At 28.6% G+C, this 21,476-nt stretch overlaps 4 protein-coding genes across 4 annotated transcripts; 1 reads left to right on the top strand and 3 right to left on the bottom strand.

Annotated features, from left to right (window-relative positions):
• Nucleotides 1–594: 594 nt before the first annotated feature.
• LOC113383731 (ran GTPase-activating protein 1) lies at nucleotides 595–3,347 on the bottom strand. The gene is made up of 9 exons (XM_026621979.1): nucleotides 3,094–3,347; nucleotides 2,832–3,019; nucleotides 2,620–2,751; nucleotides 2,369–2,548; nucleotides 1,993–2,265; nucleotides 1,672–1,909; nucleotides 1,338–1,600; nucleotides 1,021–1,230; nucleotides 595–956 (listed from the first exon to the last, which is right to left on the bottom strand). The coding sequence occupies exons 1-9, from the start codon at nucleotides 3,197–3,199 to the stop codon at nucleotides 795–797; spliced, it is 1,752 nt and encodes a 583-aa protein (XP_026477764.1). The 5' UTR covers nucleotides 3,200–3,347; the 3' UTR covers nucleotides 595–794.
• Nucleotides 3,348–3,776: 429 nt separating this feature from the next.
• Nucleotides 3,777–6,729, bottom strand: LOC113383118 (condensin complex subunit 2). The gene is made up of 10 exons (XM_026621370.1): nucleotides 6,533–6,729; nucleotides 6,298–6,441; nucleotides 6,013–6,220; nucleotides 5,628–5,913; nucleotides 5,360–5,521; nucleotides 5,169–5,275; nucleotides 4,870–5,109; nucleotides 4,384–4,733; nucleotides 4,201–4,284; nucleotides 3,777–4,082 (listed from the first exon to the last, which is right to left on the bottom strand). Exons 1-10 carry the CDS (start codon nucleotides 6,638–6,640, stop codon nucleotides 3,777–3,779), a joined length of 1,995 nt encoding a protein of 664 aa, XP_026477155.1. The 5' UTR covers nucleotides 6,641–6,729.
• A 630-nt stretch (nucleotides 6,730–7,359) lies between these two features.
• Nucleotides 7,360–8,755, top strand: LOC113383117 (alpha-1,3/1,6-mannosyltransferase ALG2). The gene has a single exon (XM_026621368.1). It carries the CDS (start codon nucleotides 7,532–7,534, stop codon nucleotides 8,753–8,755), a length of 1,224 nt encoding a protein of 407 aa, XP_026477153.1. The 5' UTR covers nucleotides 7,360–7,531.
• A 170-nt stretch (nucleotides 8,756–8,925) lies between these two features.
• On the bottom strand, nucleotides 8,926–20,017 carry LOC113383116 (activating signal cointegrator 1 complex subunit 3). The gene is made up of 38 exons (XM_026621367.1): nucleotides 19,833–20,017; nucleotides 19,599–19,739; nucleotides 19,435–19,532; nucleotides 19,217–19,368; nucleotides 18,886–19,149; nucleotides 18,667–18,818; nucleotides 18,490–18,596; nucleotides 18,219–18,405; nucleotides 17,473–17,740; nucleotides 17,074–17,274; nucleotides 16,815–17,007; nucleotides 16,564–16,750; nucleotides 16,321–16,495; nucleotides 16,031–16,251; nucleotides 15,861–15,966; nucleotides 15,562–15,786; nucleotides 15,394–15,483; nucleotides 15,175–15,319; nucleotides 14,839–14,976; nucleotides 14,565–14,740; nucleotides 14,250–14,475; nucleotides 13,948–14,089; nucleotides 13,664–13,775; nucleotides 13,426–13,594; nucleotides 13,090–13,310; nucleotides 12,864–12,966; nucleotides 12,500–12,689; nucleotides 12,317–12,422; nucleotides 12,067–12,251; nucleotides 11,668–11,884; nucleotides 11,436–11,594; nucleotides 10,838–11,364; nucleotides 10,112–10,280; nucleotides 9,965–10,046; nucleotides 9,680–9,879; nucleotides 9,468–9,596; nucleotides 9,158–9,359; nucleotides 8,926–9,050 (listed from the first exon to the last, which is right to left on the bottom strand). Exons 2-38 carry the CDS (start codon nucleotides 19,730–19,732, stop codon nucleotides 8,926–8,928), a joined length of 6,483 nt encoding a protein of 2,160 aa, XP_026477152.1. The 5' UTR covers nucleotides 19,733–19,739; nucleotides 19,833–20,017.
• Between the last annotated feature and the right edge of the window lie 1,459 nt (nucleotides 20,018–21,476).

Raw genomic sequence — 21,476 nt, 5'->3', positions numbered from 1 at the left:
GCCATGACGTAGCGCCGGCGTAGCGAAACGTAGCATGAATGTATATCATTGATTAAATAAATCACATGCATTAATTCTTCTAGTAGTTATATAAATTTGTACCGTAGCTTATTATGCATTTATTATGTTTAAAATGAATTTTATTTCCATATGCTAATTTTAATAAATACATAAATGATATATTATTATTATAAATTCTACATGTATTTAACACAAAACATATTTAGAAAATTTTATCTATAAGATAGACAATGTCTTTAAAACCCTTTCCTGTTCGACTCCACCTGCTGCATTCCTGAAATTTTTAATTTAAAAAAAATATATAATAGGAATATAGAAGCATATTAATCTATCATATGTTAGAAAATATGAAATTTGAGGTCTTCTCAGAATATGGTAGAATATGTTATAAAACATGCAATGATTGATAAAATATAGTTTTGATCGCATAATAAATAATGGTCCTTTATTATTATTACTATTATTAACAATTTCTTGTAAAACAGTATGTACAAATATAAAATGCAACATTCAAACAAGATATGTATATAGGAATATCTACACATATTGCATGAACAAAATTTTAAAAGCGCATATAAAAACCTTATGTATTAGAGAAGACAAAATACTTGAAAAGCATTACAAAATCTTGCATGAAAAAATATTTACAGATATTGCATGAGCAAAATTATTTTAAAAGCAAATATAAACACCTTACATATTAGAAAAGATATGGAATTGTTTTATTTTTAAAATTTTATAAAACCATGGATGGTGAACATATTTTAAGCACTCTATGCAGTTATTGTATCATTTAATTCCATCACTTGCCTGCCTAAAAATAACTGCAATGTTTCTTTCGTTTCATTTGGGAAAAATGATTCAGTCAAAACATTATCCAAAGCTACAAGACAAGCGTCAACATCCCATGTTGGTTTAAATTTTTTGTCTTCACTCTAAAAAATGAAAAATGAATTTATAAAATTGCATTATTAATATAACTAATTCCAAATTCATTACCTTTATAAGCCCTAAGTTTACAAGCAATGTGTTATTAACCAAAGAGTTAATATTTTCATTTTTGGACCAACTGAACAGTTCTTTATAAATTTTTCTAGAAATACTTAATGCTGATTGTTTTATAATTTCATCTGTCGATTTGCACAATCCTGATACTTTCATTAATACTATCACAAGTTTATTTAAGTACTCATCGTCTTTAGGCAAATTCTATAAGTAAAGTAAAAAGAACATGAAATAAAGTCAGAATAATGATATGATAATTGATCATTAGAAAACGAAAAAAAAAGTTTTTATAAGCTTGTATATCTCATTACCTTAACTTCTTTCAAAAATATGTTTTCTCTATCATTTCCTAATGCCAAAAAATTGGTTTGAGATGGGTTTTGTAAAAATAGTTCAATACTAGTATTAGCACTAGGAGATGGTGACAATGATTTTATAGATAAGTTATTAAATAATGAAGACTGTATTTTAGGAGCTGCTAATTCTACAGAAGGTTTGACTATTGACGCAATTGGTGTTGAAGTTGGCGTAATAACTGGAGCCTCTGGATATTCATCTTCACTTGCTTCAGATTCTGTGAGGTAATTACATTACAGTTGTGCATAGATTCTATTAATAACATATATTTAAAATCATTACACATACCTTCTTCATTATCTGAATCAGTTTCATCATCATCAGGTTCCCCTTCATCATCTGACAAACTGCCCAAAACATCATCTTGCCCACGTTCTTGCATCAACTTAGAAATTAACTTTTTACCTACATCCCCAAATTGATTTCCGTCAAGTATAACAGATTTTAGATTTGACTTATTTTGTAAAGCTTCAACTAAAGCAACTCCACCTGGGGTTGAAATTTCATTGAACCCTAAAACCAATGTCTAAGAAATAAAAATTAATTGAATTAATTTCTCATAAAGTTAACAGTTAAAATGTATACATTATAAAGCAAAAAATTATTAACCTCTAATTTTGTATGACCCTCCTTCAAGGCATTTGCCAAAGACTGTGCTCCTGCTGTTTTTAATAAACAATCTCCAAAATTGATTTCTTCTAACTGCTGAATATGTGGTAATGCTTTAGCAATTGCTTGAGCCCCTTTCTCACCAATTGTGTTATCATTCAAATTCAATACTCTTAAATTTTTATTCATCGCAAAAGCTTCAGAAAGAGCAGTTATCCCAGGTGCATAAATTCCATTTTGAGGCATAGAAATTTCTTCTAGAGTTCCGATTGTCTATTAAAATTCAAGTAAGTTTCATAAACTCAATCACATATATTTATATTAAACAATAATTAAAATCAAATTTGAAATAATAAATAAAATTTAAATTTAAAACCTTAAAAACTTCAGCTAAAGCCTTGGAGCCATCATTTTCAAGCCGATTCCTACCAGCTACAAACACTTTTAAGCTTAATGCTTTTCCTGTCTTTTTGCTATTAGAATGACAATCCAATAACGCTTTCGCAAGCATCCTTCCGCCTCCAATTCCAAGACCATTGTTATTTAACCTCAGTTCCTAAAACAAGAGTAATAAGATTGAAGATATATATTTATATAAAACTATATGTAATATAAAAGAAAGTTCACCTCTAGAGCATAGCATGGAGAGCCCAACAGAACAACAAGACCTTCCATTCCATTTGGACCAAAAGCATTATCACTCAAATCTAAAACTGTTAATCTTGCATGAGCATTAATCATTCCAGTTCCAAGATGATGCTGAATAAATAAATGATATAATTAATAAAAAATATTGTAATATAATTATTATTTCAACAAATGATTATATTTATTTATACCAAAGCTTTAGGTATCTCGGTTTTCATGCGACCAGTGAATAAATCTTTCCATAAAGCCTTTTTGAATTCAGGGTGACCTTCTATAGCTTTAGCAATTACTTCAGCAGCCTCTACACCTAATGTATTACCTTCTAAATTCAAGTAGGTCATAGATTTGCAAGCATTTATTGCTGAAACGACACTCGCGGCTGGAACAGATTTTATTAGAGGTTATAAAATATTTCATATATTATTAAAAATATTAATCATCTATAGTTGATACCTGAAGAAGCATCGTCTAATTTTAATCCTTTTCCAGCAAAACTAACACCACTTTCAACAGTATTGCTGATTTGTGAAGTTAATTCATCAAAGTTAAAAGTAGCCATTGTTGATTATACAAAATACTATGAATTTTACTGCTTAATTAATGCTTAAATAAACAAAAGTCACTTTCTTATTACATAAAGTACTATCACATATGTATAACAAAGTTTCCAAAAAGAAAAAAATGTTTTCAAAATATTATACATACAAATTGGCGGTTAAAATAAGACAGAAAGATTCAGCCATATTTAAATGTACTGTAGTTGTGGAGGTTGGTAACAATAACAAGTTAGGCTTGTTTATAATTTGAAAATTTTCTGTTGAAATATTGAAATTAAATTTATAAACATTTTCGTATTGAATGGGCATTTATAAGTGGTTTATAAAAAGGAATCAGAAAATCAAATTCAGGATGAAGGTATCTATCATAAATATTATCACTTTAGGTGAAAGATACTCGATGCTATAAAAATCTGCTTGGTGTGATTTAATATATACACTTCAGACTTACAAGTACTTATAAAAACTTGATAAAACCATAATTCATATATAACAAAAATATTGTTTATAGAATATGTAAGATTTCTTATATTTAAATATATTAATCTACAAAAATCAAAATAAATTTATTGAAAATGTTCAATCAACTGGTAAAGATACTACAAAATCATGTGTATCATCTTGAGTTAGAACTAAATCATTATCGTTTGTTATATGCATTACAGATAATAAGGCAATTCCCTGAGTAAGATTTGTTAATTCAGCAGCTGGAAGTTGTTCGTGTAACTTTTTGTAAATTTGTGAAAAAGTCACATTTTTATCTGCAGATCTTGATGTGTCTTTGGGTTTCAAATAACTATCAATAATTTTTAATGTTTGTGATTTAATCAATTTCATATTAACTGTCCTTGCCTTGGTATCATATGTTATTTTTACTTGATTTACCTAGAAAAAGAATTAATAAGTTAGTAAAGAATTAGGTGTTTGTAAACAAAATTATATATTGACTTCAATTAAATCAGTGAAAACATCCAATAAAAATAATTTAATCTTATTATATTACCAAATCTGGAGCATCTACATAACCCTCTGATGATTTATTTGTGCCTGCAGGTTCATTCTCATCTGCAGAGTAATCCTCATCATTCTAAAACAATTAAAATTTATAAAACATGTTTTGTCCAAATATATAAATGATTGCTGTGCTATGTAAAATCATTCTAATTTTGCAATAAATTTTACTTACCTCAACTACTGCGCAAAAATTGCTGTCATTATTGTTTTCATAATTATATTCGGGAACAATATCATCCATGCATGTAGCATTTGCATCACTTTCAACAGATATAGATTTATAAGGCGTCATAAAATGGCAATTAACAGAATCACATGTTAAATGCAGCTTGTCGGGTAACAAGTTTTTAACAGGGTTCCAATTGAGAAGAACAGAACCTTTAAGTTTATGTAAACTCTTGCATTTAAATTTAGTTTCATCCACTTCTCCATCAAGGTCAATTGTTGCAAACTGTTTGTTTTTTTTAGCTTGTCTTACCTTTAGAACTTCAGATGACTTATCAGTATATAAAGATTTACCCCCTTAAAAATTAATTTACAATCAACTATTTGTAATATTATAATATAATTATATTATAAGTATTTGTAATATTATTACAAATTATATTATAATATAATTTGTAATAATATAATATAATATAATAAATCATTCACTTACTGGCTTTTCTTCGCATTAAAGGATATTTCCAATGTAAAGGTCCTGCATACAATTTGCTCAACATGTTTTTTATTTTGGGATTGTAACTATATTCCGACACCTTATTGAAATTTGTTGCCTTTAATATTTTCTGATTCATGTTTAAACCATTTCTCATCATAACTGGAGTAATTTCATCTTCGTCTTCATTATTTTCAAAGAACATTTGGCCAGCATTATCATCATAATCCATTGATTCTACTAAATATAAAGTAATTATTAGCAATGTTGAGAAGTACCATGTAAAAGGTTTAACTTACAGTCTGCTGCAGGATTAGGTATCTTTTCTACTTCAGCATTTATGTCAAAAGTAATTTCCAACTGCGAAGAATTTAGTAGCCCATCTGAATGTATGAATCTCGCATTACTGAAAGAAAAACATAAAATCATATATAATTATATGAAAAATACTGAAATATAAAAAAAGAAAAAAAATGCATAATAAATAAACCTGTCTTTGTCTTTTTCAGGACTCCAATCTAAAAACTTAAAGCTGTGAAGTGAAGCATTTATATGAGCTGCTTCACATTTTGTTAATGAGCTCAGGGAAATTTCATCGTTATTGGATGCATTTTCTATTTGATGGCATGTGATATCAACATGTTCCTCTAATCTGAAAAATTAATTATAAGCAGAATTAATTTTAAATAATTTGTTGTTGAAACTCATAGTAATTCTATCCAAGTGGTTCAAAACATTAGCAAATAATTTAGAATTACCCGGTTAATAATTGTTTATCTACACATTCCAATGTTAATCTATACATTTTGTCAGCTGATAAACCTTCTCCTGACATGGCAGCTCTACATGTAAATAATTTATCTAGCTCAGGAATAGTTTCTATTTCTTTATCAATCTGATTTAAATCAGTTACTATAAGTGATTTTATATTTCGCTTCCGAATTTTTTTCTTTTTTGGCATAATCTCATTCGGATCATTGTTATCAACACCATCATCATTGTTATCAGAATCTTCTCCTTCTTGCTGATTTGCTTTTTGAGAACCTTCATGAAATAAATGTTTGCATGAAATACATGCATCATAAAATTAAAAAGGGTAGATGATATACAATAATGATTATATGTATATTGAAAAATACAAACTTTTATTTTCTGTATGCATTAGACCAGATGCTAATCTCACGATGTCTTGATGAACATCATCAACTCTTAATGCATATATTTTTGCAGAAGCATCTATAGCTACACTAGCCAAATTTAAATCACCGATGATCATTTTGTCTTTCAGGTCAGTGAGTTGATATAAATCATGAATTAAGTTAAGATCCCATGCATTTTGTTTTGTTATTTTCTGCAATAATTGACAACGTTTTAGTGTTCTTGTAAAAGATATAAAGATAGGGGGATTATTATAGTATGAGTACCTACATTCATTTGAAAAAGTTTAATAGATGATTTGAAACATTCTTTATATCCAGTTAATTTATTTGTATTTCTTGGAGTTATTTGAACTGATAGCTCACTTCTTGCAACAGAACGATCAATATTTGACAACCTTTCTTCGCGAGTACTCTGTTTGGATATTAATAAAAAGTGATAGTGGTTATATGTATTACTTTTCTCTATATATAGAGAAAAATAATACATAAAAAATTAAACTCACTAAATCTGGGGTTTCAGACAGAGGCGTTACGACAATAGACCTCCTGGTTAAAGGAATACCCCTTATCGGTGTGCTTTGAAACACCCCATTACTTTTCACTGCACTCATGTTAGATTTAATAACATTTAAACTTTTATATTAAATGATTGAATTTGTTATCAAAATTATTGAAAGCAGTTGAAAAACAGTCACAACATTTGGCGTTCAACGGCGTAAGACATATATTCAAAATAAACAAGGATATGCGACTCAACATATGAAATAGACTTCTTTTATCTATGCTCATCGAATAAAAAGATTTATTAATAAAACTCAGTTTAATTAATAATAAATTAGTTAATTTTAAGATTAATTAAAACATATTAAAATGCAAAGCTTCTTATAGAATAACAAATACATTTATGTGATTATGTGACTGAAACTAAGAGCGCGAAATTCAAATTTATATATTTTATATTCAAATTTTTTTTTTTTAATTTTATGAAATGAAAATACAGTATAATCTAATCCAATTAAAACGGGCTAATAATGCCACATACTCTAAATAATGCTACAAGTTTAATAGTTAAATCATACATATCACACATTAAAACATAAAAAAATTATAATATACACATTCTATCATAAAAATTATGATTTATATTAACAAAGAACGAAGAAAAATAGACTATAATTAAGCGATTTATCATTCTATATTAAATTTAATTTCTGTTCAATATTATATCTGGTCATTCAAGAAGAATTTAATTCATCCCAGTTGACAGTTTTCATATAACCAATATGATCGTTCCTTTTTATTTAACAAAATAATAGATTTTCAGCACAAGTTATAATGACATGTTATGACGTGGATGCAACGCACTATTTAAATTAATTTGTTGCTTAAGATAAATGTTCTTAATGATGTTGATAATGTGACACGATAGATAGATAAACTGCGTGGCATTCTACAAAATATTCTAACTATACAATTTTAAAAGTTATGTTAGTTTAATCATTATGGGTAAAATATTGTTTCTCCATCCTGATCTCGGTATTGGAGGTGCAGAGCGCCTAGTGGTTGATGCTGCATTGGCTTTAAAGCAAAAGGGACACAGTGTGCAGTTTGTGACAAACCATCATGATCCTAATCATTGTTTTGAAGAAACGAGAGATGGTAGTTTGAATATAACAGTTGTAGGAGATTGGATACCTAGACATCTTGCAGGAAAATTCTATGCATTTTGGGCATACCTTCGATTGCTGTATGCTGCTTTATACATGTTAGTGTTTATTGTTCCATATGAGAAACCCGATATAATTTTTTGTGATCAAATTTCAATTGCGATACCTATCTTAAGGCTGTTCTCTTTCAAGAGATTTTCAGTTATTTTCTATTGTCATTTTCCTGACTTGTTACTAAGTAAGCCAGGTGGTTTATTAAAAACTTATTATCGCAAGCCTTTGAATTGGTTAGAGGAGTATACTACAAGTAAAGCAGACGTGATTCTAGTTAATAGCAAATTCACATCAAGAGTATTTAAATCTACATTTAAAACAATATCAACATCACCAGATATATTATATCCATCAATCAATACCAAAAATATTGATAATACTCACATACCTGAGGAAGTAGATGGTATTGAATCCAATGTAAAGTTTATACTATCGATAAATCGTTTTGAACGCAAGAAAGATATTTCACTGGTATTAAATTCATTTGCAAAATTTCGAGCTTTGAGTAATGATGATAATTTAAAATTAATTATTATTGGTGGGTATGATGAAAGAGTTATAGAAAATGTTGAATATTATGAAGAGCTCCAGACATTGGCCAAATCTCTGGATGTCAGCTCTGAAGTCACATTTCTGAAATCACCAAGTGATGCAATTAAATATTATTTGCTGAAACACTGCGTAAGTTTAATTTATTCACCCCAAAATGAACATTTTGGAATAGTTCCACTAGAAGCAATGTATATGGGAAAACCCGTAATTGCTTGCAATAGTGGAGGACCAACAGAGACTGTAATGGATTCTGTGACTGGATTTTTGTGTGACCCAGATCCTGATAAATTTGCTAAAGCTATAGTAAATAGCATAGAACGATCTGATGAATTGGGTAGAAAAGGAGAAGAACTATTCAAAACAAGATTTTCATTCAGTGCTTTTTCTGATCAATTGAATCATATAATTTCAAATCAAATGAAAAGAAAACATGTAGCACATAAGTCTAAATAAATATAAAAGTATAAAATATATTAATCTTTATATATATATATATATATATATATATATATATATATATGTACACTATGCAATACATACTTATGATATTCCTATATCACCTTTTATATTATCACAAGGTCAATAGTAAATACTCTTTCGTACATTATAATAGTTATATAAATTTAATAAGCACCTTTGTCACTGAAAAGGCTAAAATGTTCTTCTGTAATTTCCAATTGAATATCATATTGTTGATCTAACCCCAAGTAAGAATCAGACATTATATATATAGTTAGAATAAGACGGCCTAAAAGCAAATGTACCAGAAATTATACTATGAATAGTTAAAGTAATTGATATCTACACAAATTATTACATTAATATTATAATGTTCTCTATTGCACATTTTTTTACCTGTGCTTTCTGGAGTTTGGAATATTAAATGATGATTGCTAAATTCTCTTCTGATTGCCACACGTTTTATTGCATAAAGTTCTCGATTGTCTATACATCCTAGTACTAAACTCCAACCTTCATCTTTTGATCTAGGGAAATGTGGACAATGTACTGGACATTGTTTTCCCATTCGATGCATTTTTACTGTCAGTGTGTACTCCTATAAAAGATATCTTGTTTACATATAAATATTGCAGAATAAATACTGTAAGTTTGTAACAAAAATTAGTTTTGAATATTCATTAATGTCCATTTTTCAAAAGATTACCCTATTTTTCTCTACTTTTATCCAATGATCTTTATTCAATGGTTGATTGATTTCAAAATTTAGAGGACTGCCTTCATATTCTCCTTCTAAAGTTAAGCTTATTTTCAAATCAGGCATATCTTTCAGAACCTGAAATTTATAATATTTAAATTCAAAATTAACAAATTAATTATAATCTCATTTTAATGATTTATTTTTACTATATTATTTACCTTATAAATTTGAATGATTTGATGCTCCTCAAAATCTTCCCGTAAAGGTTTGGCTAATTTTTCATAACCATCTCTTCTGCAAACTACATCTTTAACTCCTGGCAAAGTCGTACAATATTTGCCAATTTTGCTGAAGAGATGCCCATGATATGGCTCTACATTAGGCAAAGTGCTCAATGCATCATCTTTCAGCCAACGAGCTAAAAATATGAGACCCATTACATGTTTAAATACTGCTAACAATAAAATAACTTAATAATCATAATAATCTCTTTATTATCTCACCTTGAACTAACATTTGTAAGACCTGTTGACAACCCAAAGCTGATGCAAGCCAACCTCTTTCTGCACAAATATCAGTCATTGCCTGTAAAACCATTTCTTTAAAGAAACCAGATTTCATATTTATACAAATAATAGTTAATATTAAACCTGTAATATTCGTATTGCTTGTTCAAGCACACTTTTGGTATCAGTTAAATAATCTGGGCATGGTAGGGGTGCATGAGTCAAATGAGCTTGAAGTAGTAGATGAGCTTTAACATGCGGATTTTCATACTGCATTGAATCCACTGGTACAGGACAATACTTTGCAAGATCACTAAGAGAAAAATGTAATTACACCTAAGTCTGTTTTTACACGGCGATTGGTTCCAGAAGAAGCCGTGTAAAAAAAAAAACGTGTAAAAAAGACATTGATCTTATACAAAAATGGGTGATTTGTTCCTAATCTCTAAAACCTATTAAAATTGGTGAAAAACAAGAATTTTTTAAGAACAAGAATTAAATTAGTGATATTCACATTTGCTTTGACCAGTAAAAATTGTTTGTACGCGCTAAAGGGGAATTCACTCAAATCTTTAAGCTAGTGTTCGCAAACTATCGATACTATCGATGGTTTCAGACTTTTTCCTTTCATAAATACTTTTTTGTGATATGAACATACTTCGCAAAAATTAAATTTGACAAAAACAATTTAAGTACATAAAATTTTAAATCGTGCTAAATGGAATAAAAACGTGTAAAAAAATTAAAAATATTCAATTTTCAAACCGTGTTATATCAAAACCGTGTACAAAAAGACCGTGTAAAAAACAGACTTAGGTGTACTAGTATTATAATTATACTTCAAATAATATATTAGGAAAAATGACTTACGCATTGTAGTGCTCTTCATTATGTCTTACAGGCAGCTCATCATATTCGTGAACTTCACTGAGAATTTTCAGTAAATCATCTGTATCTAAATCTGGTCCTAAAGAGTTGGCAAAGTGCAACATAGTCTGATGGCTTAAATAGTAATAAGAAGATATTCTTCCAAATGATGTTGATATCAGAGTTCTTTCATCCTGGTCAGATATGAGCACACAGTGGGCTTTCACTAAATCTTCTAAGGCTTTTTGAATCAGTTCAGTTAGATAATAATTTATATCTCTTTGATCTAAAGAATTTAATTGGTAATAGGCTGGATTCTGCAACAATCGGCGAAAAAAATATGTCCAAGTTAAATAATCAAGAGCATCTTGCTTAGATTGTATAGTTCCAGCTACTATTTCAGCATTCATATGATCTGGTAATACTGCAAGAAGATTAGATTCAACAGGGAATGGCTCATACAAAAATTTTTTGTAAAAGTTTTTCTTTATGTCATGTACTAAAACTACTGCTGTTCCTTGATTATCAAACTGAAAAAATATTGAACAAGTTAAAAAACAGTTCAGATAATTCTAATATTTAATTAAACAAAGATCTATACCTGTGGTCTACCAGCTCTTCCCATCATTTGCAAAACATCAGTTATCGGCATGTCGACATAACGTTTTTGCTTTCCATCAAAATATTCAGTACCTTTAATTACTACAAGATGTGCTGGAAAGTTTACGCCCCAAGCCAGTGTTGCTGTTGCAATTAGAACCTGTTACATAAAAAATTATGAAAACTTTTCAATTATTGGACAATAAAAAATAAATAATAAATAAATGACTCACCTGTATCTTTTGATTAACAAAAAGTTCTTCAACAATATTCCTGTCTCTTTCTTGTAAACCTGCATGATGCATGCCGACTCCAAAAGCTAAACATAATTTTAGATTTTGATCTTTAACTCCAGCCAATATTTGTTCAAGTGCATGTTCCTCCATATGAAGCCATTGCTTAGGATTTGCCTCTGAGGCAAGAAAAGCTATTAAGTCTAAGGCAGTCATCCTAAAATTTTTAATATATAAGTAAAACTTTATGAGATAAAATTATGCTTTCTCAGTTTGAATTTTTCAGTTTTTACTGAATTCATAAATGGAGTTAAAAAAAAAACTGTTGCAATACAAATTCTCCAAATGTTGATGTTTTTGCAATATTAACATCTATTAATTAACATTAAATTATCTAACCTGGTCTGCCTACGGGATGAAACAAAAACTAAGGCTGGGCTATCTGGTGAGTGCTGCCTAATAGCTTGAAATGTCGGTCTATTCATAGATATCATTCGTGGGCAATAGTGTTTACCTGGAAAACCTGCTATATGAACTTCTAATGGGACCGGACGTACTGAAGGACGAAAATTGTACATTCCCATCTGACGAAAGAATAATAAAGTAAATGAAACAATATAGATAATATTGATTAAATTATATAAAATACCTGACCAATCCCAAGCCAATTCGCTAAATCGCGAGCATTAGCTAATGCAGTGGAAAGACCTATGATACGCAGTGTTCTTTCCGTATGAGAAGCGATAAAATTTGTTCTAGAATTATTTAAAATAATAAATTATTAGAATTCTTTTAAACAGCTGTTAATTTTTATAAAAATGTTATATTAAACCTGGAAACAATGACTTCTAAAACTGGACCTCTATCTTCACCCAGAAGGTGAATTTCATCTATAATTATCAGAGCAACAGCTCTAACATAGCTTCTAGTTTGCCAACTTCTACTGATACCATCCCATTTCTCTGGTGTTGTTACTATGATTTGTGCTTGTTCAATAGCTCTAGTATCAGGAGTAACATCACCTAAGTAATAATTAAAATATTTTAATTAACATTAACTGTATGTTAAAAATTTAATACATATGTTCAATATAAATCCAAATGAGAAAATCTAAATTTAGAAAAATTATCAGAATTAATGGGTAAGCAAAATAAAAAATCATTTTTGAAAACATATGCTTTAAATTAAAAAGTCACCTGTTAATTCTACAACTTTCTTTCCTAACTTTTGTTCCATTCTGACTTTCCAGTCTTGTATTCTTTCACGAACTAATGCCTTTAAAGGTGCTATATAAACAACCTGGAGAAATAAACAAATACACATTCAAAAACACAATTGTAATTAAAATATTATCATTCATTAAATTTTACAGAATGATCAATACTGACCCAAAAAATGCACAAAAAACACATTTTCACTGACCTTGCTCTGGGGATATTTATGAAAAACTCGACACATAGCTATTTCCGCAACAATAGTTTTTCCTGAACCTGTTGGCGCTCCCAAAAGCACATTGTTATCAGTATGATAGAGACAGTGGAAAATCTGTGTTTGTATCGGATTGAAATGAGAAAATTTATACAAAGATTCAAACTCTTTATCTCCAAGAGCAGTTATAGCTAATGGCTCTAGCATTAGAAGATCTGAAAATAATTTAGTAATTTATTATAAATCTTGCACTCAGATTCATCAAGCATGATAAAAAGTTGGAGTAAAATTTTGTGGAAGGTTTTTGTCTTTGAATTTATCTTTACCTACCTGTATGTGGTGGATGTATTTCTGGCAATATCAGATGTTGAAAAGATAATGTTAAGTAACTCACAGAGCCTAGCCATTTATCACTTGTTGCTCGTACAAAATATTGTGGTGGCAGTGGTTCTACCAATGGTATAGTCATAACTAGCTCTTGTGGCTCTGCATTAAAGACCTTAACAACATATAACATTTATTCAATAAGTTGAAAGAAAATATTGTTTATTCAAAAGTTTATTCTCACCTGTTTTCTTGTTATTTTAAAATATTCTGAGTGGTACATGTAGTTACTTTCTGGGTCCTCTATCCAAAGCCAAAAGGTTTCAGCAAATTTTCCATGGACTTTATCATTCCATCTGAATAAATATTGTGTACATTGGAATATATTATGAGATGGCAAAATAAATTTACAATCTTTGTATAAATAAAATTAATATAATTAATATAATCAATATAATGTATATATATATATATATATATAATTAAATTAAATATATTCATAAATATAAAAACCATGAAACACAATACCGAAAGTTTGCTGTGATTTGCAGGCGAATCCTCAGAACAGTTCTAGTAATTGGTTGCAAATTTGCAGACATTTCTAATAATGGAAATTCATCTGCACATTTTTTTACCAGTTGCCCCATTTTTTGGTGTCTTACAATCTCACCTGAAAATTGTTTGGTTTTAGTATAAAAAATAATAAATCTTCATTTTTGTGAACACCAATAAATTAAAGTTTACATTAAAGCCTTATTTTTAATATTAAATTTACATGAAAAAATTCAGTGAATACCAATAAATTAAAGTGTATAATAAAGTCTATTTACCTATTTCCTTAGTTTCCATATCTCGAATTTTATCTATAGTAAGTCTTCTATTCTCAATTTTACTAAGCACATCTTGGGGTATGCAAACAAATTGATTTAAAGGATTTTGATAATCCCATAATCGTAATTCTAACATTATTGCTACATTCAATAATCTACCAGCCATCAAGGGGTTATTGCGTCGCAAAACAATTTCAAAAAGAGCTCTTGCAATACGTACTGCATTCTAAAAATTAAATATAATATATAAATAAAAATTTAAATATTAATATTCTGATTAGAATTTTTTTGTTGCTAAATATTTTATAAATTTACCTGTGTAATGTATGATAAATCAGACATTAAACTAAAAGATTTCACAGATCCTCTTGATAAATAAGTTTGCAATAAAATATTAACTTTTCCATGAAGGTTTTCACTTCCACCAGACACAGGCAGATAGCAATTATCTTGTGTCAAATCATCTAACTCTTGCATTTCGTCATCTCGAACTAAATTTATAACATATTTTTATAATGTTGTTATTTAATATTGCTATTATTATACTATGTTAATTATTTAACATTATGTATTTGAACTGAAAACTCACCCTTCAATTGTTGAAATTCTTGTGCTTGTGAGATCATTGAAAATATTTCTCCTTCAGACATAATGGGTTGCATTACTTCATTAAAGACTTCTACTGTATCGTATTTTATATAAAAGTGACTAGCAGTTCTACCCAAATCTGCAAAAAGTAATGTATTTACATTAACATTTAGGTTTACATATAAACGCATATAATATAAAATATGTATAGTAAAATTTAATTTTATTAAAACAATTTTAGTTGATTTTATGCCCATATTTTCTAAATAAATTAAAATTAAAATATTAAAATTAAATAATCAATAGAAGCTTGTAATAAAAAATAAATATTAAATACCTGTAGCTGCTAAATCATTGGTCTTGTAATTAAATCTAATCATACAAGCTTTATCAAGAGCATTTGCAGCTGTTTCAATTATTTCCCTACGTTTTTTATCCAAAGTTGGATCATCAATAACATCTTGATAATTAATACCATACACCTAAAATATATTAAAATATTACTTGACTACTATTTAAAAAATATATAGATGTTAATACAAATAAGTTTACAAACCTGAGGATTTATACGCATCCTTACAAACAAATATGTATAACTTAACCATTCTATAGCCTCTTCAATATTACTAATGGTACCCAAAACAATCTAAAAAATTGTATTTAAAAAATTTATAAAATAAACCATATATAATTGTATGTATACAGATATTTGAAATTAAATTACCTCTGCATTCAAATTATCAGCCAGACAGCTCACAAAATTGCTTTCAATGGGAAATTGATTTGTTAGTAAGGACAAATAATGGTTAAGCTTATTATGGCTGGTAATAATGATACCACTTCCTGAATCATCAAACTGCGGTCTTCCAGCTCTACCAAATATTTGCAAAACGTCCAAAATTCCGAGGTCGACAAAAGTACCGCGTTCGGAATCGTAGATTTCGGTTCCCTGGACAAAATTTTCAAATACATAAATACTTATATACAATATAATATTCAATGCATTTTTATATTTGAGCATACCCTAATAATAACAGCATGAGCAGGTAAATTGACACCCCATGCCAATGTGGATGTACAAACCAAAACTTTTATAAATCCTTCCGAAAAGTACTTTTCAACCAGTGATCTTGAATAAAAATTTGAAAATAATAAAACAAAAGTAATGTATTCTTAATTGCTAGATACTATACCTATCACTTCTTAGCATTCCAGCATGATGCATAGCAAATCCATGTGGAAACAAATCACCTAATTGCTTGTAACGAGATTTACTAACTATTCTTAAGGCTTGACTATAACCTTGACTTGGAGTTGACTCAAATGCTTTGAGTACTCCTTTTTGTTGAGCCATTTCTTTTAAAACATTTGCTGTACGAACAGTAGCATTACGGGCATGCACAAACACCATTACCTATTGATCAAAATATTTTTTAAATAAATTATATTAATAAAAAATATTCTTTCAAAATATCTAGCTCACTTGATGGCCTTTCTGGACCATGTCTAGACATTTTTCAAAACATATAGTATCCATGTCAGCCATCTGTTGCAATGGTTTCAGAGCTTTCACACCAATAAAGGTTTGACTTAAAGGCACTGGTCGAAATCTTGAATCAAAGTAAAATAATCCTATATATGGATTGACCCTCAAAAATCTGAAATATTTAAAAGATCAGATCAATATTCTTCTTAGTTCGTTACATTTATTGCTTCAAATAAAAACCTTGCAACATCTAAGTAGTTAGGTAATGTGGCAGACAATCCTACAATTCTTATCATAGATTGTGATGATTCTACAAGCCGTAATGTTCTTGCTACTAAAGCTTCAACCACGGGTCCTCTGTCTCCATGTAATAAATGCACTTCATCAATAATAAGCAATTTTACTAATGTGGCTAGTGATACATCTCCTGTAATACATGATAAGTAATTATATGTCCAAGAAACAATTTCTAAAGTTATTTTTAGATATACCTGTTGCTTTCCTAGTGACTACATCCCACTTTTCTGGTGTTGTTACTAGCATTTGTGTTTCCATCATTTCTGATTTCGTTAATTGCATATCACCAGTCAATTCTCGCACAGACATTCCTAAGGGTGATAGTCTTCTTGAAAAATTACTGGCCATTTCTGCTGCTAAAGCTTTCATAGGTGCAACATATACGATCTAAAAATAAGTAAAAAACTAAAAATAGTTAAAATAATACAATAGTAGAAGTATTCTTTCAAATACCTTAAATTGATCCTTTTTTATGACATTTTGTTCCATATGCTGCCTAATTTGATGAACTATGGTCAACATAGCTACATTTGTTTTACCTGCACCAGTGGGAGCACAAATTAATAAATTCTCATTAGTATTGTAAGCTGCATTAAAAACTACAGATTGAATTCGATTCAAAGTCCGTATCCCTTGGAATGCCATTTGTCCCACCTAAATTTATTATTCAAAAGACCATATTATTGAATTTAATTTAAATATTAGTATTAGTTTAATTTAAATATAGTTTTGAACTTGAGCCCAATAGTAGTATATTGAAATAATATGAATAATTAAAAACAAAATTAAACCAATTTAAAAATAATGCGATGCATGTTCAATCAAATTAATAATTATTGAGAGAAATATTACCTGATCCATGTTTTTAATAGGAAATAGAACTTTTCCAACTTCTTCAGGTGCTTTTGGATTCACTGGTATAATCACCTCTTCAAACATTTTATTGTCAATTCTTTCTACATTATCAGGTAACAAGACTTTACCCCCAGTGAATATTCCAGCTTTAGTTTTTGCCTCATTTTGAGAATCATATACATTTGGATAAACTATTTTCTGTTTAGCCATAGACTTTTTTACTAGCATAGGTTCAGTATTTGTTTTGGATGCAGAAGTTGCCAGTCTACAAGAAATATTTAGTAAATTAATTCAACATACCGGTTTATGAATGTATATGTTCGAATATTCAATAAATGTGTTTATTCAAAGGTATAACATCTTTCATTAGAAACTTGTAAAACAATAATTTGATTATCAATAGATATCTTAGTATTATATTGAATAAATGCCCTTGAATAAATGACTGAATTTGGATACATTGCAATATAATTAGTAAAATTATTAAGTGATTAGAATCAAACAAAATGAGTAACAAAATTTTACTTTATTCTTATTCTTATTACACTTAAACTTATTCAAAACAATCAATTTAATTTAATTATAAAAGTATAAAAATTAGTATGTCTTTGGCTAACAAATAATAGTTAAAATTGAATAGCATTTGCTTATTCAATTAGTCCTTTATATAATACTGGTTGCATTATGAGTATTCTCAATCTCAATCACAATGTATCCAACAATTCATGGTACATCAATAATACCTTCGATTTCTTATTTCAAATGGCCTTATATCAGATTCTGAATCAGAATCATCTTTATTCTTGTTTCTCAATCTCATTTCTTCTTTATATTTTTTCTCTTCTTTGCGGGCCTGTTTCATTAATAACTTTTCTTCTTCCATTTGCACAATAACTTGTGGTCCAAGAGCAGGTTTTCTTTCGCTCGCTACTAAATTAAAGAGATATATATGAATTCTGTAGTTTCAATGCATTAATATATAAATTTAATTTATTTGAATTTTTAACAAAGTACCTGTTCCATTTTGGAAATCTTTTATATTTCTTTTAGTTTCATGTTCATTCTTTATATTGTCAATGATATATTTCCTCTTCTCCAAAAGTAATTGAATGAGTTCAAATCTGAAAATACAATTTTATGAGTATATAATGAACAAGTTTTTAAAAATGAAATATACTTAATCCTAAGTACCTATCAAATCCCAGGAAGTCAAATAATTCATTTTGAAGTTCATCATTACTTTTGTTACTTTGTAACATTACCGCAACTGAATTAGTATTTTCTTCCTTTGTTAATCCTGTTTGTAAATTATTTAATTGCTTCTCCAACCAACTTCTTCCATACTAAAAGATAATAATTATTATATTTATTTGAAAAACTGTGATGAGTGAGAATGAATACAATGCTTACTTTATTTTGATCTTTAGAAGAGCATGCAGCTTTAGAAGCATTATCATTTTTCTTGTAAATCATTGAAAAGTCATCAATGATTTTACTTTCAGTAGGACTATAAACTTTTAAATCTTTTAAAAAACTTGTGTCTACTTCATATGAACTGGGTATAAAGCATTTTATATGCGAACCCCATAAATGTACTTCTTTTGTCTCTTCAGAATCGGCTTCCAAATACCTTAGAGATTTCTCAGGTACCATTGAACATATCTTGTTGACCAACTGAAGTATGAATAATAAAATAAATAAAAACAATATTAAACATGCATTTTCATTGCAAAATTATTACTTGGCACAACTTATTTGCTATATCAGTTGGCACAGGACCAAACATTTGTTTCAACTGTGATAAATGCTTTAATAGCACTACTTTTTGCCTTAAAAATAATCTAAACAAAAATATTGCTGCATCATCAATTATTTCTGCTGGTTGTTCTTCTCCTATAATAAAATAAACAAAGTATTTAATCAAATGCATCATGTCACAATAACTGGTATAGAAAATACCTGCTATCATTTGTGCATTATTCCGTAACTCTGTTAACAATCCAGTGACCTCAGTTTCATTCTTCAAATATTCTTTAAGTTGTGACCATGTAACTCCACTATAATAATGGTTTAAAATAATTAATAGATAAACATTATACGCTAAAATTTCTATAGTATATTACCGTTTTAATTGATTTTCTCTCCATAATTGTTCCTTAATTCTTTCGGAATGAGATAATTTTAAACATCTCGGTGGCTCTAAAGATGTATAAGCTCTCATAGATCTAGTCAAACGTGGAAATTCTGCCATCTTCATCTAAACACTTTAAGATTAAAAATACCAAGCGCAATTATTATTGCACAACTGTGTATTAAATTATGAAATGTTCTCACTCAATTTTGAGGTTATAACGTACCGAAACCTTTCTGTATAAATTGGGCAGTGCTGGTAAAGTAATAAAAAACTAAATAAAGTATCAAAACTGTCTAATAAAAATAAATATTAGATAAATTTATATATCTAAAGTAAAGAAATATTGTAATAAACACGAATACAAATATTACTAACAGGTACTAAGTGTGAAACAGAAATGACATCCATGAGGATAAATGACATTTGACTAAACGTCAATTACACAGTTGGCCATATAACGAAAAAAATAAGGGTTACCAACTTAAATATATCCCGCAAAAATCGTTTGAATTCAAACGCAAAAAATATAAGAAATTAAATATTAATTACAGATATATTGTTTGCAATTATTATATTTTGAATATGTTTATTATTTTGAGATTCTTAACAATATTTTATTCGAAAGAAATTCATAGGTAATGTTTATCTATTAAATATAAAAACCATCCCCAAAGAAATTTAAAATTTAGAAAATAATATGTGATATAAAATTTGTTATTCATATTTATTTAAAACTTCAAAAAAACTTCAAAAATAAAATGTGATACAATATTATATTTTTTTTTATTTATTGTTTATTTGTTGCCTTTGTATACACGTACATTAGCCATATACATATTATAATTCTAAAACATCTGTGTTAAGAATGGTTAGATATTAATAAAAATAAACAAACAAACTAATATATTATAAATCATAAAAATTCCAATAGATTTCTAAGAGAATAGATCAGCATATTATATTATTAATTCCAATAACCCTAAACAATTTAAATGTATGTTCTCTGTGAAAAAGTATAAGGATACTTTTTCTAAGCAAATATTGAATGAAATAATTGAATTGAAAGTGCTGAAGATTGATTAAATCCTTCAAATCAATAATATTATAGTCCAGTCATTTAAGCTTAAACTAGGTAAGAATCTCGGAACTCGAGATACCAAGCTGCAAGTCTGTAAATACCCTAAAATAGCACCCTAAAAGTTGCCTCATAATCTACTACCACATGTAGGTTTTGAGACAACTTTTAGGGTGCTATTTTAGGGTATTTACAGACTTACAGCTGGGTATCTCGAATTCCGAGGTGAACTTACTATAATGACTGGACTATTATACATAGAATAAATTTGTGATAAAAGCAATTCATTGAATAGTAAGAAAATCTCATTTGGCATGGCAAATATCTCGAGCACGAATAATTCGGATGGCGTCGCGACGTAAGAGCGAGCGCAGGGCATGACAACGCGCCTATCGGGAACGTCAGCCTCCTAGAATAACTCAGGACGAAAATATCATCAGATGGACTACTGGGAGAGGGGCCTTGTGGGTACATCCACCAAATTAATTTTGATGATCGTAGTTTCATTTAAATATGAATAAAAAAATCAAATAGACTTCAATAATATTTTCAAGTACTGCAATTATTTAAGGAAATTGTAATTATAGTGGAGTTCCTATAGTCAAGTATGGTCTTACTAAAATTCATAAACCCAATTCACTCTTTCGTCCAATTGCTGCAGATAACAATTCACCTATGTCTTCGTCCAACATCCAAAATAAATTTCATTTCCAAATAACCACGTACTAATCCTAAAATTCATAAAACCGATTCACTCGTTCGTCCATTTTTTCGTCCAATTGTCGCAGATAT

The sequence above is a fragment of the Ctenocephalides felis genome, unplaced genomic scaffold (assembly GCF_003426905.1).
Source record: "Ctenocephalides felis isolate EL2017-DRISC unplaced genomic scaffold, ASM342690v1 CF-g0.4_SCAFFOLD_03570, whole genome shotgun sequence".
Taxonomy (NCBI): Eukaryota; Metazoa; Arthropoda; class Insecta; order Siphonaptera; family Pulicidae; genus Ctenocephalides; species Ctenocephalides felis.
The sequence above is the reverse complement of the archived record's forward strand: the minus strand, read 5'-3'. Positions and strand labels throughout refer to the sequence as shown.

What these genes read in the sequence shown, in the direction of transcription:
- LOC113383731 (XM_026621979.1), bottom strand. Translation starts at nt 3,199, where the DNA reads ATGGCTACTTTTAACTTTGATGAATTAACTTCACAAATCAGCAATACT. An exon ending in CTCCATGCTATGCTCTAGAG is followed by an intron (nt 2,549 to 2,619) that starts GTGAACTTTCTT and finishes CTCTTGTTTTAG; the next exon opens with GAACTGAGGTTAAATAACAA. An exon ending in AGGGTCATACAAAATTAGAG is followed by an intron (nt 1,910 to 1,992) that starts GTTAATAATTTT and finishes TTTATTTCTTAG; the next exon opens with ACATTGGTTTTAGGGTTCAA.
- LOC113383118 (XM_026621370.1), bottom strand. Translation starts at nt 6,640, where the DNA reads ATGAGTGCAGTGAAAAGTAATGGGGTGTTTCAAAGCACACCGATAAGG. An exon ending in CCTGAAAAAGACAAAGACAG is followed by an intron (nt 5,276 to 5,359) that starts GTTTATTTATTA and finishes TTTTTCTTTCAG; the next exon opens with TAATGCGAGATTCATACATT. An exon ending in ATTTTTGCGCAGTAGTTGAG is followed by an intron (nt 4,285 to 4,383) that starts GTAAGTAAAATT and finishes TAATTGTTTTAG; the next exon opens with AATGATGAGGATTACTCTGC.
- LOC113383117 (XM_026621368.1), top strand. Translation starts at nt 7,532, where the DNA reads ATGGGTAAAATATTGTTTCTCCATCCTGATCTCGGTATTGGAGGTGCA.
- LOC113383116 (XM_026621367.1), bottom strand. Translation starts at nt 19,732, where the DNA reads ATGAAGATGGCAGAATTTCCACGTTTGACTAGATCTATGAGAGCTTAT. An exon ending in AACTACTTAGATGTTGCAAG is followed by an intron (nt 16,496 to 16,563) that starts GTTTTTATTTGA and finishes TAAATATTTCAG; the next exon opens with ATTTTTGAGGGTCAATCCAT. An exon ending in AGAATTTCAACAATTGAAGG is followed by an intron (nt 14,741 to 14,838) that starts GTGAGTTTTCAG and finishes TTATAAATTTAG; the next exon opens with TTCGAGATGACGAAATGCAA.